This window comes from Candidozyma pseudohaemuli, assembly GCF_003013735.1.
Source record: "Candidozyma pseudohaemuli strain B12108 chromosome Unknown scaffold00001, whole genome shotgun sequence".
NCBI lineage: Eukaryota > Fungi > Ascomycota > Pichiomycetes > Serinales > Metschnikowiaceae > Candidozyma > Candidozyma pseudohaemuli.
In genome coordinates, this window is record NW_020194435.1 from 2,065,784 (window position 1) to 2,082,350 (window position 16,567).

The 16,567-nt window shown below is 48.7% G+C and overlaps 9 protein-coding genes across 9 annotated transcripts; 5 read left to right on the top strand and 4 right to left on the bottom strand.

Moving 5' to 3' along the window:
- Positions 1-786: 786 nt before the first annotated feature.
- SCW4 (Scw4p) lies at positions 787-2,376 on the top strand (the record flags this gene model as incomplete). Its single annotated transcript, XM_024856350.1, has 1 exon — positions 787-2,376. One exon carries the CDS (start codon positions 787-789, stop codon positions 2,374-2,376), a length of 1,590 nt encoding a protein of 529 aa, XP_024715949.1.
- Positions 2,377-2,753: 377 nt separating this feature from the next.
- On the top strand, positions 2,754-4,979 carry C7M61_000927 (uncharacterized protein; the record flags this gene model as incomplete). Its single annotated transcript, XM_024856351.1, has 1 exon — positions 2,754-4,979. The coding sequence occupies one exon, from the start codon at positions 2,754-2,756 to the stop codon at positions 4,977-4,979; it is 2,226 nt and encodes a 741-aa protein (XP_024715950.1).
- Positions 4,980-5,036: 57 nt separating this feature from the next.
- Positions 5,037-5,897, top strand: C7M61_000928 (uncharacterized protein; the record flags this gene model as incomplete). Its single annotated transcript, XM_024856352.1, has 1 exon — positions 5,037-5,897. One exon carries the CDS (start codon positions 5,037-5,039, stop codon positions 5,895-5,897), a length of 861 nt encoding a protein of 286 aa, XP_024715951.1.
- Positions 5,898-6,497: 600 nt separating this feature from the next.
- On the bottom strand, positions 6,498-7,133 carry C7M61_000929 (uncharacterized protein; the record flags this gene model as incomplete). Its single annotated transcript, XM_024856353.1, has 1 exon — positions 6,498-7,133. One exon carries the CDS (start codon positions 7,131-7,133, stop codon positions 6,498-6,500), a length of 636 nt encoding a protein of 211 aa, XP_024715952.1.
- A 1,755-nt stretch (positions 7,134-8,888) lies between these two features.
- C7M61_000930 (uncharacterized protein) lies at positions 8,889-9,245 on the bottom strand (the record flags this gene model as incomplete). Its single annotated transcript, XM_024856354.1, has 1 exon — positions 8,889-9,245. The coding sequence occupies one exon, from the start codon at positions 9,243-9,245 to the stop codon at positions 8,889-8,891; it is 357 nt and encodes a 118-aa protein (XP_024715953.1).
- Positions 9,246-10,428: 1,183 nt separating this feature from the next.
- C7M61_000931 (CCR4-NOT core subunit) lies at positions 10,429-11,052 on the top strand (the record flags this gene model as incomplete). Its single annotated transcript, XM_024856355.1, has 1 exon — positions 10,429-11,052. One exon carries the CDS (start codon positions 10,429-10,431, stop codon positions 11,050-11,052), a length of 624 nt encoding a protein of 207 aa, XP_024715954.1.
- Positions 11,053-11,109: 57 nt separating this feature from the next.
- C7M61_000932 (retromer subunit) lies at positions 11,110-11,913 on the bottom strand (the record flags this gene model as incomplete). Its single annotated transcript, XM_024856356.1, has 1 exon — positions 11,110-11,913. One exon carries the CDS (start codon positions 11,911-11,913, stop codon positions 11,110-11,112), a length of 804 nt encoding a protein of 267 aa, XP_024715955.1.
- Positions 11,914-12,023: 110 nt separating this feature from the next.
- C7M61_000933 (uncharacterized protein) lies at positions 12,024-13,670 on the bottom strand (the record flags this gene model as incomplete). The annotated part of the gene is made up of 1 exon (XM_024856357.1): positions 12,024-13,670. One exon carries the CDS (start codon positions 13,668-13,670, stop codon positions 12,024-12,026), a length of 1,647 nt encoding a protein of 548 aa, XP_024715956.1.
- Positions 13,671-15,235: 1,565 nt separating this feature from the next.
- AFP99 (Afp99p) lies at positions 15,236-16,474 on the top strand (the record flags this gene model as incomplete). The annotated part of the gene is made up of 1 exon (XM_024856358.1): positions 15,236-16,474. One exon carries the CDS (start codon positions 15,236-15,238, stop codon positions 16,472-16,474), a length of 1,239 nt encoding a protein of 412 aa, XP_024715957.1.
- Positions 16,475-16,567: the final 93 nt, after the last annotated feature.

Below are 16,567 nucleotides of genomic sequence, written 5' to 3' on the forward strand. Positions count from 1 at the left end.
AAGTTTATACCTTCTATGACACATGTCTACCGAACGGAAGGGGGTGATGCGGGTTCTAAATTCAAAGAACTGCCATTGAGCACAGCCGATAACACCTTCGGTCCCCGGTCTAAGCCACACGTTAATGTCATGACAGATAGTCGAGACGTTACAAAGCCTATCTCAATGGCAGAGTACCAGTTGGCTTTGCGCAGAAAAATGTGTCAAAATGCGCAGAACCCACCACTGATCTGCCCTAAACAGGTAATTATCGAAGCAGTGCGCAGGCTCCCCGAGCCCGTACAAGGCGTAATGGCAGGGTGCAAGGCGCGGGCACCGCTATGAAATTTAGCCTAAAGCAGGTAAAGCCTACACTTTGCATACGGGAGATAGGCTTTGTGGAACCGACGGAAGCCAATGCCTGACTTGTGATCGAGCTCAAGCATATCACTTTTCCCAAATAGGCAGTTGTACTGCACATGGACTTTGGCTGCGAAATCTGACTTTTGCCTAAAGAGGCATTACTATTACATCTGTTAGCTCAAGACGAGCTTTTCGCTGCTGGGATTAACATAATGCCGCTTCTGGCGGTTGCAAAAATCCGTCTCTTGCCGCAGCTACTATATATCCAAAGCATTTGCCCCCTCCGCCGGAGATCTTTCTCATCTTCATCGCCCTTCCTTTTCGGTTTTCATCTTTCTTACTTCGTTCCAAACTTCAAGCCATTCTTTGGTGTTTCGTTTTCATTATTTCTGTCTGTTGACTTTATACCTTTTTACTCCTTTGTGGGTGCCCAATCCTTGAATTATGAACTTAAAGCTTCTTGTGGTGGCTGCTATGGCAGCAGCTGCACCAATTAAAGAAGTGAAGCGTGACGACGCCGTTACCTTGACAACCACTGCCAATATCGGCTGGGCTGAGCTACTCGGAGGAAGTGCAGCAACCTCTACTGCTGCCGCTGCTGCTCCAGCTGCTGACCCAACTACGACTTCTGAGGGTTTCTTTGCTCAGCTTTTCGGTGGAAATGCTGCAACCACTCTGACTCCAGCTGCTGCCGCTACTCCAGCTGCTGACACTGCTGCTGCAGCCACCACCTCGTCACAAGGCTTTTTCGCTCAACTATTTGGTGGTCTGGCTGCAACTTCTACACAGGCTGCACCAGCTGCTGCTTCTTCGACTGCTGCTGCCACTTCTACACTGTCGACTGGTAGCGGCTCTGGTGGATTTTTCAGTTCCTTGCTTGATATCTTCAACAATAAGGCTGGCTCATCTTCGTCATCGACTCCAGCTTCTTCGACGTCACAAGACTCGGGTTCATCCTCCTCTTCCCTGGGCGGATGGTTCTCGAACTTGCTTGGCGGTTTGTTCGGAAACTCATCTGGCTCCTCCGGCTCATCTGGCTCCTCGAGCTCTGTAGGCGCTTCCTCCGCTTATACCCCATCGCTGAGCTCCAACCCCTTTGGTGCCGCAAGCAGTTCGGGCAGAGATACCCCCGGCTTCACCGAACCTGTGACCGTTGACGGCACTGGTGATGGTTCAGGCTCAACTAACCCCGACTCGCTGAGCGCCGATATCGCCTCCAGCACCCAGGTTGCACAGGTTGCTGCCTATGCTGAGAAGGGCGGTGGTATTACTTACTCGCCCTACACCAAGAGCGGTCAGTGTAAGACTGCCAGTGAGGTTGCATCCGATATTTCCAAATTGAAAGGTTACGGCCTCATCAGACTCTACTCTGTGGACTGTTCGGGTATTCAGAATGTTGCAAGTGCTATCAGCTCCTCCCAGAAAATGTACTTGGGTGTGTGGTCGATTGACAACTTGGACAACGACTTGAGCCTGTTGGCTCAGCAAGTCAACTCCGGCTCTCGTGGATGGAGTGCTGTTCACACCGTTGCCATTGGTAACGAGCTTGTGAACGCCGGCACAAAGACAGCCACCCAGGTTGCCAATGCTGTGAAAGAGGCCAGACTGTGGTTTAAGCTGAACGCTCCTTCTTACTCCGGTTACATTGTTACTGTCGACACCTTGGCTGCCGTGATGAACGACGCCTCCATGTGTGACATTTCTGACTATCTCGCAGTGAACTGTCACCCATACTTCAGTGGAATTGAGGCTTCAACATCTGGAACCTGGTTGAAGAGTCAGGTTGCCTCTTTGAAGAGCCACTGTAACAATGGCAAGGACATCCTCGTTACTGAGAGTGGCTGGCCATCTTACGGTAACACGGTCGGTGATGCTGTGCCTTCTTTGAAGAATCAGTACGCTGCTGTGAAGGATTTGGGCAATGTTATGGGCTCTTCGGTGATCATGTTCACCATGTATAACGACTACTGGAAGGACCCTGGTAGCTGGAACGTTGAACAACATTGGGGCATTTATGGTGACCCCAGCGTTTAACCCAGCACTTCACGGTTCGGCCCGTAGTTTTACTGTAATTAAAAATTGATGTACCATTAACGCACAGCTCAAGTAGTTCCAAATGATGTCGAATCGTTGAGTACCTCTGTTCTACACGCAATCTTGTAACTGGCTGCGAAAGACATGGTTCAACAGGCTATCGATGATAACTACGACTTAACACGAAAGAAGCAATCATGATAAACGCTTTTGAGCAAGAGTCTAAAAAATTTATTTCAAATCTTTAAATGCCAAAAACTTTTTCAGAAGTTTTCCACCAGTGTACGGTTCGTCGTGCACCTCCCAAATGTGTATACGCACCATCAACAAAATCCATAACAATTCTTTCAGCTGCAACGGTTTGTCTGCAATACGCCATGTCGGACCGTGAGACGAAAAAATTAGCCACTAGGCTCAATGGATTTATTGAATCCATATATCTGTTGAAAAACAACGCCGGAATATCAATCGCCAACGATTTCCACAAGCTTCCTCCAAGAACAGGCTCCGACTACTACAAGGTTATCACCAGGCCCATTTCCCTCCACATTATTGCTAGACAAGTGAAACGTTTGGCCTACAGAGATGCTCAAGAGTTTGTGCGTGATTTAGTCCAGATAACATGGAATGCTCGTCACTACAACGAACCAGGTTCTCCGATTTATGAGGATGCTTTGATCTTGGACAACTACATCAAGGACACAGTTATCCCCCGTCTCGCCAACGACAAAAATGTCAGTCTTCAATCTGGAGTGCACTATCCCGACTTAGGTCCTTTGGACGATTACGATCACCTTGCATTCGATGCCGACGGTGCCAGTGCTCTGCCTTACTTGAAAAATGAGGAATACGAGGACGATGATCATGCCTCACCATACCAGACACACCACAAGGCCTCTTCTCATCCACCCAAGGCTGCTGAGGGTGGTGTTAGACGTGGTCGTCCTCCCATCATTGACAAGCCGTACGAGTCGAGAATCAAATCTATCCTCAAAAACTTCAAGAGAGTTCGTCACCCTGACGACGAAAACCTCATCCTCACAGCTCATTTCGAAAGATTGCCCGGCAAGGCTACTCCAGGCTACTACGAGATGATTATGAACCCAATCTCGCTTCATGAAATCAGAACCAAGGTGCGTTCTAGAAAGTATCTCAACGTACAACAGTTTTTGGACGACTTGAATCTCATGATTGGAAACGCTAAAATGTTCAACGCGCTGGACCCTGCTATGTTGAACGACGTGCTTATGTTTGAGAAACAAGCCTCTGACATCATAGACAAGGAGATGCTGAGACCTGAGAAGGACTTCATCATCGCCACCAACTCCGGATCTGATGGCCTCAAAGTTCCTATTGATTCTGTTACAGTTAATGATCACAGCTATAAAGTCGGTGACTGGGTGCTTATTAAGAACCCCAACGACGCCAACAAGCCTACCTGTGGTCAGATTTTCCGTTTGTGGTCTACAGATGGCATTGAATATACCAATGTGTGTTGGTACATTCGTGCTGAACAGACATGTCATCGTGTCGACAGGTTGTTCTACATGAACGAGGTCTGTAAAACAGGTGAGTACAGAGACCACTTGGCCGAGGATATTGTCGGTCCATGTTATGTGATCTTCTTGACGCACTACCAGAAGGGTGACATTCCCCCTAGTTTGCTTCCTCCTGGCTCAGAATGGTTCATTTGCGAGTTCCGTTACAACGCCAACAACTACGTGTTCAACAGGATCAGGACGTGGAAAGCTTGTTTGCCAGACGAGATTAGACACATAGATCAACCTATCGTGCCCATCAATGAGCCAAGAAAACTCATCAAGTACGACTCCCCCATCAAGCATTTGCTCTCGTCCAATGCTTATGACGACATGCCTGCTGCTCCTCCTCAGCAAGGTCCAAATCCAAATGGTCCACCAATTATGGGCTCGGTGTATTTGAGACCACCATTCTACAACGATGAGCTTGGTCAGTGCTCGACCTCGCCAAACGTGGCCCCAGCTCCGGAATTTGACGACCCAATGTCTGGCCGTAAAGCCTTCATCTTCACGCCTGTCTCGCAACTTAAATCCGTCACTGGCTCTGGTATCTACTCTTCTTCTGGTACACGCTCTGTGACGGTAAACTATATCCCAGGTCAAAATGACGAGATCGCCAGCGGCTACCAGCAGACTTCGTCCAATGCCACACCTGGCTTCGACAGCTACAGACAGCCTTATACACCACAGCCTCCACAACCGCCTATGAGCTCCTACAAGCCTTATGTGCCCAAGTACAAGGCTGACTCGCCAGCTATTAGCTCGCGGGCAACGCCGCCAGTTGGCAACGTGAACTCTCCTGCTGCCCTGGGCTACCACACATCTACGTCAACCTACTCCGCAGTTCTTCCTGGTGGTGTTGTTTCTTACGTGGAGAAGCCAGCCGAGGAGGGAGAAGAAGCTGCAGACTTGACTGAGGTGAGTCGAGCAATTGTCAACTTGAACGGACAAAAGGTTTGGTTCAGAGCGCCACCCACGCTTGTAACCTCCAAAACCGTTAGTGACGTTGGAAACAGTGCAGAGTATTTGGCCTGGCAAATCAAACGCAAACTCGAGCAAAGCTAGGGTGTGTGTATTGCGTGAGAGTGATAGCGAGCGCGAAGCGATGAAGTTCAACACTCCATGCTTAAACAAGCCAGTGAGTTCCAGGAGTGCCTACGAAAGCTGAAACGCATCGTTGCGCTTGTAGGCGCTGGTCTTTCTGCGTCGTCGGGGCTTCCTGTGTTCCGAGGCTCTCAAGGGCTTTGGAAAAACTTTAATATGATTGACTTGGCCACGCCAGACGCTTTCTACATCGACCCGGGTCTCGTGTGGCAGTTTTACGCATGGAGACGACATGTTGCACTACAAGCCCAGCCCAATGCTGGCCACCGGGCGCTAGCAGCACTTTCCCATGATACCTCACGAGACTTCCTTACCATCACTCAAAACGTAGATGGGCTTCTGGCGCGCGCAGGCCACCGCCAACGGCACCTCTACGAGATCCACGGCTCCCTTTTCGAGCTACGGTGCACCAGTTTCACTTGCACGCATCGAGAACGGAACTACGAGGACCCGCTCACTGAGGCGCTCAACCAGGAGGAGGAAGAAAAAGCCAATCTTAAGGCTCATGTCGACACAGGAGAACTGCCGCAATTTGCACCCACCAAAGAGCTTCTGACAGAGGAGCTTCCGCTGTGTCCCGTTTGCGGGACTCTCATGCGTCCTGGGGTTGTGTGGTTTGGCGAGTCGCTCCCGTTGCGAGCGCTTGATGGCATTGACAATTTTCTAGAGTCTGGGCCTGTGGACTTAATCTTGGTAATCGGCACGAGCGGCACGGTGTATCCAGCCAATGGGTACGTGGAGCGGGTACGTCAGCTCGGCGGGAAAGTGGCCATTTTCAACACAGACATCGAAGAAGAGGTATTGGCCGGGCAGGTGGAAGACACCTGGGGATTTCAAGGCGACGCTGCTGAAACTTTGCCACAGATGTTACAAGAGTGACGGTATGTGGTTTGCATCGGCGGGCATAAGCCACAGCGAGCGCTTATCGGTTTCTCCAACGTCGCGGGGCGGATGCCCCTGAAGCGAGACATTCCTTGCGGCCAGACCCATTGAAGTAGTAGAATGGAGCAGACCGTCAAATAGTATACATACATAATGGAAAAAAAGATAATAAAAGATTTGCGTGGAATTAGCAAGCTACGGAGTTTTGGGGTATGTGCTTTGTGCATTGGCTTATCAGTGGCCTCGCCCGCGAAGGCCTCTATCATGCCCAGCCTGCTGGGTGCAAACGCACCATCAAATGCTGAGAAGTCGTGGAAGTGAATATAAAAAACGGTTAAATGAGTATGATGTGGATGTGTCGTGGGTATAGTCAAGAACCTCGAAATGAAGTATAGGGGTAATTGAGGTGGTAGCAACGACTTCTATTGTAAAACGCTCTTGGCAACACGGTGAATTGTGGTGTCCAATGCTGCCTTATCTGGGTAGGGTGTGTGGAATGTGCGCGGTGGCTGCAAATAATGTCTCTCCGCCTGGTTGACGGTGGAGCCGCGACTGAAAAAAAAAAATTAGGCAGCGAAATAGGAAAAAAAATTAAAGTTAGCACTCCATTTTGTAGCGCTCAAAGGCGTCGTCAAAAAGACCACGGCGGCGGCGGGGGGACTTGCTTTTGTAAAAAGGATTCCCCACGTTCGTAGGCGTCCTGCGGTTCTGAGGCCGGCGCAGCGCCTTGTGCACTAGAGACAGCGCCAGAAGCAGCCGCTGGAGCGTCCGCGGAGTGTCCACCACGACAAACAGCCGCCCGGCCATCTCCACCGCGAGCCACTGGCACTCTGGCGCCAGAGCGCGGTGCGCCAACTCAGGCCTCGGGTCGGCCTGTTCATTATGGTCTTTTTGTAAACTACTGGGTTCCTCGTCAAAGGCGATGTTCAATTCCTCGATCTCGTGCCCTGCGGCTGAGGAATTGTGTGTGCTATTGGCCAATTGACCAGATTTGGCCATTGGACCCAGGGCGCTTTGAGCCAATGGATGTGGTTTGGCCGGCGTCGCCAGGATGGAGCCAGCGTGAAACATGTAGTTGTCGTTTTGCGAGGGCAAAAGCGGCAGCAGAAGTCTCAGCGGCAGTTCGGGAGCAGGTCCAAGGCCCAGCAGAGCCATCTTCGCTGTGACCTGGTGGTAGCTCTCGAGGTAACGCAGGTCAAACTCGTCGAGCGCCTCCTCGAGGTTGATGTTCATAGCAACAGGTGAAGGGTGCGGCGAGAAGAACGTAGGACGAGGATGCAGCAGATCCACCGTCTGGGGCGGGAATCCTAGGCCCTATATACTTTTGAGAATGGGGCCAACTGCACACGCGCCACGGGACTTAAGAGGCTGGACGCACCTCCACCGCGAGCTTTGTCTGCGCGGAGAAAGTGGTCTAGGGAGCGAGCGCAAGAGAGCGTTTTGCACCGACGATCGCTGCCGGCGATAAATTAGTGATTTTAGAAGCGGCTTCGCTGGGGCAAAAGTTGCAACTCAGATTTACTTGAAGAACACAGTGGTGGCACGGCGTGCTTGATGTTCTAGCTCAATGCTTCTGTGCTGTTCGGCAGCCTGCCGGGTGAATTTTTCAGGCTCATTCCGGCCCAGGCACAGGCGCCATGCCACAAAGACAACGCACCGGGCCAGGACCACGGCTCACAGGCTCGAGCACCTTGCAACGCCAGGCACCCCGAGCCCCGCAGGTCATGAAAGCAATTCAATTAAACTATTTCTGTTCATTTTATACAATTGGCGTTGTTTGGAGAATTAAAGAACAACGCCGCCTCGCTACTTTCCGCTGCCATGAGTCAATAAAGGCCCCTATCAAGGCGCCGTGCGAGCCCCAGCAGATGCGGCCTAGTCTTGACAGGCGCGAACGCAGCCACATCGTGCGGCCAGGTCCCTGAAGCTGACAGCCTCCCCACGGAGGGGCTACTGAGCCCCGAAATAGGTCACAACGTGAATTTTTGTCATCGAAGCTTTTCCCCATCTTGTGAATCTCCAGCTTTTTTGTGGCGTTGACGTGGCTGATAATGGCTGCGATTACGCGGTTTGCGCCAGAGAAGCTTTGTGCTTCGCGCGGCGACGCTGCTAGTAATTAGGGAGATTCGAGACACCCGGACACAGCGCACCACACAAGACAACTAATTACAATGCGAGCAATTTGGCCAAGTCCAGATGTGGAGTCAGGAGTAGTGAATCCTTGGTTTCGATCTGGCGCCTGGTCACCGGATAAATCCCGGCTGCACAGTCTCTTTTCCTGCCCGGCGCCAAAAAGAGCTGGTATGGCACTAGCAGTGGGTGGTCCCAGCCGAGCCTGGTTTTCCTGTGCGAGTGAAAAGTGGAAATTATGCCCGGGCTGGTCGCGCCAACAATGGGCTCTAAGCTATTGTAGCGAAGCTCGCAAATCTTTCCGTCTCGTCAGACCAATCGCTCGGCAATCCGAGCTTTTGTCCTTGGCCCCTAAAGGTATATAATGGCCCGGCTGGGGCGAAAACCTCATTATGGGCCTCCAGCCACACCTCCAGACTGTGCCTCTACGGTCTGGGTCTTCGACGCAGGTATTATTTGCCTCAGCCAGTCGGCTTCGTCTACAGGTTCATGATTGTCGTGTCTTATGCCACCACGGCAAATTAATCTGAGACGCCGGGCGCGCCGGACCAACGTGGGAGTATCTCGCTTATTACAAGCCGCTTGTCGCCGGAGACCAGTTTAGGCAGCTTAACGCCGGCTTTATGGTTGATTTGATGTGGTTTCTGCTCCCACGTATCACCGTACCGCAAGGTGCGTCTGGCGTAACGGTCCAAATAGTGCGGTCCAATCTGAGTCGCACTAGGCCCACTGCCGTACCATCGCATTGGACCCACGCACTTTCTCTCACACCAGGCCTACGCACCGCTCGCACTAGTCTCGCACTAGTCTCGCGCTGGCCCATCACCTTTTCACCGCATTGTTTACCTCGCACAATGCCTACACCGCCTGGTGCACCTGATTAACCCTCGCATCGTTTCGGGAAGCGTCATACGTTGGAGGAGGTGCACTGGGCTGTTCCGGTGGCACGTATGTGAACACCCCGTTATTGTTGGTATAGTTCATCGTTTCGTTGTTGACCTGAGTCATGTTAGGTTTGAATCCTGGCGGGAAAAAATCGGGGTTCTGCATTGGCTGGTTCTGCTGGGCCTCCAATGCCTCTCTGGCCAACCTCGCCTGACGACGACGGTAGTAGACCACCATAGAGCCAATCACAATCGCGGTAGCGAGACTAGCAGCAGCAATGCCAATGTAAGCTCCGGTGCTGAGACCTGAGTAGCCGTAGTAGTAATACATTTTTGTTGAGAAAAAATGATCCCTGGGGACGGCCTGCCTTTATAGCTCCGGCCTGGTGCAGGAGCCCCCTTGATCAGATGGTCCCAAGGTGGCGAAATCGCAGCTTTGAAAGCGTTTTGGGCGTTTTCAAGAAGCGGTTTAGAATTTGTGACTCATACGCTTGGTTTTGAAATTTTTTTACCCTCAAGTTGTGTCATATCCATCAATCCTTGTTCGCAGCCATCTCGTATTTGCCTGGCACTGCACGCCTTCAGCCGCGCCAGTGTCGCCCTAGCCGCTTTCGGTTAGTCTTAGATGGCATCAAGAATCCTTGGCGAGATATAGAGCTGTTGTTCTTAAATATTTGAAAAAAAAAAAAGGGGTGGTGTTTGCAAAAATTTTCACTTTTGTGGATTAAGGCACCCTCTAGTATACTGGGAAGCGATAATAGCTGGTTGGGGTGGGATGAGTAACACCACCTGACAACCGAGCTGGAGACAGGCTGGTGATCCAAAGCTTTCGAGCTTGCATGTAAAGAACAGTGACGCTGTGAGATGTGGCGAAATAATATTGAAGTTAAAACATCCGGTATCGGCATTAACACCTTGATTGTGAATTAGAGCATCTTTTGTTTCCTTCTCTTCAAGTACTCCCACCGGATAACAACAATTGAGAGGAGTCATATTAGGGATACACTTCATCAACTCAAGTCCTAGAGGAAAGTTGCTTTTTGCTTGTTTCTTCAACTCCATTTTTCCAGCCAAGGCTCTTATCACCGAGAAGAACAGCCAGTGAAGCTTCTTTAGGTGCTCACTCAACGCTGTGCGCTGAGAACATACACTAGAACACTATAGCCAAACTGAACTATCAATACTATAAATGAAAGCTCGGTTTATTTAATCCTCGACTAATTCCCTTTAATTCTCCCATTTTGCCTCGAACCTTGTCTTCAACTCCGCGTTGCAGGTCGGAACACAAACACCTCGAGTGAAATCTGCGCCAAATAGACAAATTTTTAACCTAAAAGGTAACTATTTAGCCACCTCATCTCATATTTCACCAGAAGCGGAGTTCATTGTCGGATCTTTCCATAGTAGAAGCCTTTCGGGTGAGGTCACGTGCAAGTATCAAGACTGAACAACTTCTCTCACTACCCTACACCATCAAGCAGAAAATGGGTACGTTCAAAACACAGCATTCTACCATGCCAGCCGCCACTAACCCTGCAGCCGGACTCCCTCCAGGACTTCAGCCGTCCAGTAGCAATCAGAGTTCCGTTAATAATGGAAACCAATCAAACGGAGCAGCCGATATCGACAGCTTCGGCCTCAAAGGCATTGTTCTGCTTTTAAGAATGGACCAGACGGAGCAGAACCTGTTTGCATATGGCCAAGACATCCAGCTTCTAGGCTTCGATTTGAATGATGAATCTAGCATTTTGAAAAACATGGCATCTCCCTGGCAAGAAACCAGCAGGACGGAAGTTGAACCATACTTCCTGTTACCTGAATCAATCCAGCTGTCAACGATAGTGCCACCACCAGAACCCTGTGACACAAAGATTCTGTCATTCGCCGACGAGACACTTTTTTACATTTTTTACACGAAGCCTCGTGACACTTTACAAGAATACGCTGCCCGAGAGCTAGTCGCCCGGAATTGGCGTTACCATAGAGATATCCAAGTTTGGCTTACCAAGGACTCGAACGTGGAGCCAGTGCTTATTAGTCCAGACGTGGAGAGGGGTGTTTACATATTTTTTGACCCACACAATTGGGAAAAGATCAGAAAGGAGTTCGTTCTACATTACTCCTCCGTGCAAGCTTAGACTGTGCTTTGATAGGACGGTTCATTCATGCGCTTCAATGTATTATTTACGTGACATCTAGTCTTTTTGGTAGATGACCTTGTCCACTTTCACCTCGTCGTTGATGTAAGTGTAGATGTAGAGGGTGCACTTGGGGCCTTGGGTTTCCAAGAGACAAAAGGAAGGGATAGGCTCATTGAGGTTTTCATCCTGATCATCTTCCTCTTCAGTATCAGGTTTCTCATCGTCTTTCTTCTCCTCGGACTCGCCCTCTTTCAGTTCATCCTTGTCATGCTTATCTTCCTCCGTTTCCTTTGTATCAGCGGAATTATCTTCTTGCTTGCTTTCATCCTTCTGCTCTTCCTCTTCTTCATCAATTTCGGGCCAGCCAAAATGGAACGCCCCGCTGGCGCTTCCTGGATTTATGAAATATTTGCCATCCAAAGTGTATGCTTCGACTCTATGAGTTCCACCCCAAATCAAAATGTCAACATTAATCTCCCTTGCAAATGCTAATAGTGACAATGGATCGTTTCTCGGCATTACTTGGTGTCCATTAGTGAACCCTATGCGAAAGTTGTCCACCGTTACCACCTTGTACTGAGGTAATGATGCATAGTTGCCCAGGATATGTTCCAATTGCTGGCTCACAATATTGGAGTCATCAAATTCTCCTTGCACTATATGTAAGGAAGGGGATATGTTGTATAGGAACTCAAGGGTCTCTTTGGACTGGGTGATATTGCCTAAGCAAACCACCTGCGAAATTCTAGGATTGGATGGATATTTTCCAGCATTGGGCGCTAGAAGTTTAAGGAATTTTTGAGGAATGCCCGGCAGCCTGTCTGGCACAAAGATATCTCCTATCGCCAATGTGAACATTGCTGGAGTACTGATAGTATTTGTTACGTTTGATAGTGCGCGCATAGTACATGGCTAGTTCGGAATCGGCCATAGGCCATTATAGTCAGTAAGTTCTAAACAAAAGATAATTAATGGTTTGCTGTAAGCTTTTCCAAAACCTGTGGGTAGGTGCGGAAGATTTCGTCGAAGCGGTCTCTGTTGGTCATCTGGAAAACCTCGGGGTCCTTAGCCAAAGCGACGAAGAAAGTAGAGACACCGGATTCGAGCACCACGAGAGAAACACGGGTGATTTGACCACTGATCAAGAAAGTAAAAGCAACCATTGGGGCGTAGTAAGCACCCTCGCTGTTGTATGCTGGAGCAGTGAGTCTCAAGTAAAGGTAAGTGAACAAGGCTGCAACATAAGCAGTGAACATGGCCCAGAAGTTCAACGAGGTGTTGATGAAACAGTCGTTGATCAAAGCAGTCATACCCTTGTTTCTGAGCAAGTCAACAGTCTCGCGAGCAGACTTCAAGAATGACTTGCCGTACAAGCCGACGTAGACATAAGCGTAGTGGTTGAAGTACCGGAAGGCCCACTCGATGAAACCAACGAAGAAGTTCAAGATAAGGAAGCCACAGCCTGCGCAGTTGTCACCACTGGCAAAAGCATTGCTCTTAAGAATCTCAATGATGGCTCTAAGCATCTGAAGGATAGCCACTGTAAGCGAACCGAAACAAATGGAACCAAAACAGTATGTCAAAGCTCTCTTCAAGGCACCAAGAGCAGGCCACTTGGGCTCACCCTGATCAGAGCCAGCCAAGTAGTACCAGGTACCGTAAATACCGACAATTGTAACGTGGATAACATTCTTGATCACCTCGGAGATGTAATAACCTGCGAAGAAGACGAAGACCAAAACACCGATGACCTTACCTTGAGAACAACCACCACCGCTCACATCACAACCAGGGTTGTCTTCAGTGGGGTTAAACTTAACGTAGGTTGCAACAATCACCACGGAAAACAAAGCACTGAATGCACCGCTGATGAGGGTACCGAAGAAAGCGACTGCCAAAGATGACTTGTATCTTCTCATGACATCAATGGAAATCTCCAAAACACAAGCTGAGAATGGGATTCTATGACGAGCACTCCAGTAGCACCAAGCAGAAAGAAGAGAGAAAAGCAAAAAGACAATACCGGCTGACCAGTAACGCTCCACGAAGTAGAAGATGGCAGTACCAATACCTAGCACAACGTTCATGATAAGACCGAGAATGATGAACCACTTGGCCTGGTAACGAGCCAACACAAGCATCAAGATTGAAAGAACCACTGCGATAACAATGGAGAAAGCGAACATGATGATGGTGTTACTGTTGACCGTGAAAGTATTGGCATTGTCGTAGATGGAACCACCCTGGAAATCCCAGGTCTGCTTCAATGCTCTAAGAACGATAACTGCAACGACAATAAAGCCTGCAACTGTAGCGATGAAGAAAAGTGTGAAAGGCCAGTCGTTAAGCTTGGGCTTGGCGACCTTGAAAGCTTCATCAAAGTTCTCCGATTGGTTTGGCTTTTCAGAAAATGGTCCATTGCTCTGCGCCTCTTGGTCGTAGCCTTGGTTGTATCCTTGATTTTGTTGATTGTATCCCTGATTTTGGGTCTGATTATAACCGCCGTAGTGCTGATACTGCTGGTTTTGGTTGTACTGCTGATTGTAACCGCCTTGGTCGTTAAAGGGGCCACCATCCTGCTGGGGAGGCGGTCCTGGGGGAGGATTGTAGGACATATCAATTGAATTGAAGAAGAGAGTAGTCTGTGTTTTTCAAGAATTCTGAGTCCATTGCTGTCCCATCATGCGCCCGGCACACAGCCTTTCGAAGCGCAGCGTGCGTCAAGCATTCCTGACAGAAGAATACGGGTAAACAACGGAGAGGGGGGTTTGGGGATGGTCAAAAAGATGAGCTTTGGTCTCTCAAGATACGGAAGATTGAATTTAATTTAGAAATTTGATGCTACCTCTTAGCACCAGTGCTTACTGCTCCAGGGCCAAGCCGATGCTTCGCATTCGCAGCCATGCAACGAAGAAGTGACGATCAAATGAAGGAGTGCGCCGAAGTTGAATAATTGCTTCTGTAATTTAGTCCCTTATACTAATCTGAGATTGGTAGTTTAACAGTTCGGGCAATGTTTGTTGTTTTTTCGGCACCGCCGTAGCTATCGATGGTGAGGCTGAGTGGTGGCTAATGACGTAGCAATTGCACATGGGGCAGGACCAACAGGCAGGAGCCAGAAGGTTTGAAGATTCACTAACCGAGGAAGAGCACCGATGGTGATTGGACATTGTCCTTAACGAAAATAATCCAGTTCTATTATTCTCTTGCGCTTAAAAGTTGTGGTTCGTAGGCAAATCGTCAATTAGTGTTTTGGTTTTTGTCAAAATTGGGCAAGTGTCTGTGATTTTCGCAACACGGGGTCGAGCCGAACAGTCTACTAGAGAAGGAAGGGGCGATAAAAAATCACAAAATCAACCAACGCAAAAAATCGAATGTCATCTTTTCTTCGTACTCATGATTTATAACACTTTTGAATTGAAGATTCAAACAAATTTTGTGTTTAGCTGTTTCTTGCGCTTATCTTGAGCATGACTGTCTTCTGGAACGTTTTCGCATACCCGCAGGCTTGCTTTATTTTAAGCTTCATCCACCAAGCATACGTCTGGAAGCATTATCCAAAAGCAAGTATTTTCTATGGCCTTCGCAATGTTCTTAAAAACTCAGCAAATCGTTCTTTCTTGCTCTAGTATCACTTAATCTGACGTAATGACAGGAAAACAACCTTGCGTCTTGAGATTGCCAGTCGGGCTCATTTAACACAGCGGACATACTATAGATTCTCGCATCTCCTCTTAAATTACTCGACGGTCTATCATACAACCAGGTCAAAAAGGGCTTCGACCCGTACAAGACTGAATCAGATTGTAATATATGGGAACTGCATTATTAACTTGTCTCCTGGGTGCGGCTGTACCGGATGCAAATGAATCGTCGCATATCTCGTACGATGCTGCAAAGAACAATCAAGATAAAAATTCCTTGCTGTGAAGTCTTTTACATCACTGTATGCGTCATTTTTCGTATGAGTCAATCAATTTCCGTTAGCGGCTACAATGGCACTACTTCGCTTCAATTCCGTTAGCGCACAACGGAATTTTCAGCACTTATCGTATCTTAAACCCCACAGAGTCCTCCCATAAACCCCATGCTCCAACTACTTCCTTTATTCGTACTCGCTGGACAAGCTTTTGGTTCGGCTATTCAAAAGCCAATAGACCTTCGGACCCGAAAGTCGTACATGGATGAGATCTATGGCGATTTGGTGGATACCCCAAGCTCAAGAGAATATAAGTCCCAATTGTTGAGTCCCACCTTTGAGGATACGGAGCCCGAACGCTACTCTCAATTTCAAGATCCAGGATACATCAGCAAGGTTCTGCAGAGGAAAGCTGCCCACATTGGATACTTACGGCTGCGTCAGCAGATCGACTACCCAGATGATGACGATACACTGGACCTCGCTGAATACAACATGTTTGGCGGGATAGTCACATTCGCCGGCTATCCTACATTCAATTGCTTCGACCCGGAACTTTATGAGAAACCCATTGACATCGCCATAGTCGGTGCGCCATTCGATACGGGCGTATCTTACAGGCCTGGTGCTAGATTTGGACCTGATGCTATCAGGCTGGGCGCCAGGAGACTAGCTCATGGAGGCGTCAATCCGGCAAGAGGAAACTCCAGAAACTCACCTTTGGTCGACATTGATCCGTACAGAACTGCATTGCATGTGGTAGATTGTGGAGATGTTCCGATGACACCCTTTGACAATCGTATTGCTCTTAACCAACTATACAGAGGCCAGAGAGCTATACACAAACACGTAAGTGGTGGAAAGCCCAGAATTATCACAATGGGCGGCGACCATACAATAACGCTTATGGCATTGAGATCGGCTTACGAAAAATATGGCAAGCTCGCGGTGTTGCATTTTGATAGCCATATCGATACTTGGAATCCTGAGAAGCTCGGTGGTGGTGTCACAGATTATATGTCCCTCAATCACGGGACCTTCCTACACTATGCTGCAGAACAAGGCTACTTGGCTAAGGATCACTGCTTCCACCTCGGGATTCGAGCACCTTACATTGACAGCAAATATGATAAGGCTCATGATAAACGGTGTGGATTTGACTTTTTCACGGCCAGAGATATTGACAGCTTGGGAAAACAGGCAATTGTTGATAAGGTAAAGGAGGTTGTTGGGGACCTTCCCGTTTATATATCCGTTGACATTGACGTTTTGGATCCATCCCATGCGCCAGGCACAGGAACTATGGAAGTTGGGGGATGGACAACGAGAGAGCTACTCACAATTTTAGACTCGCTTGATGGTATCAATATTGTCGGAGCTGATGTCGTTGAGGTGAGTCCACCCTATGATACCAACAGTGAAGTGACAAGCTTAGCAGCTACCGGCGTGATTGATTCAATACTTGGACTTATGGTTTACGATATCCAAAAGAGCAAATAAATTGGTAAAGAAAGCTCACTTAAAAATACACTGACTTTATTAGCCTCAATAAAATCTATAAATCACAAAGAACTTAACCATGTTTGTAGTTCA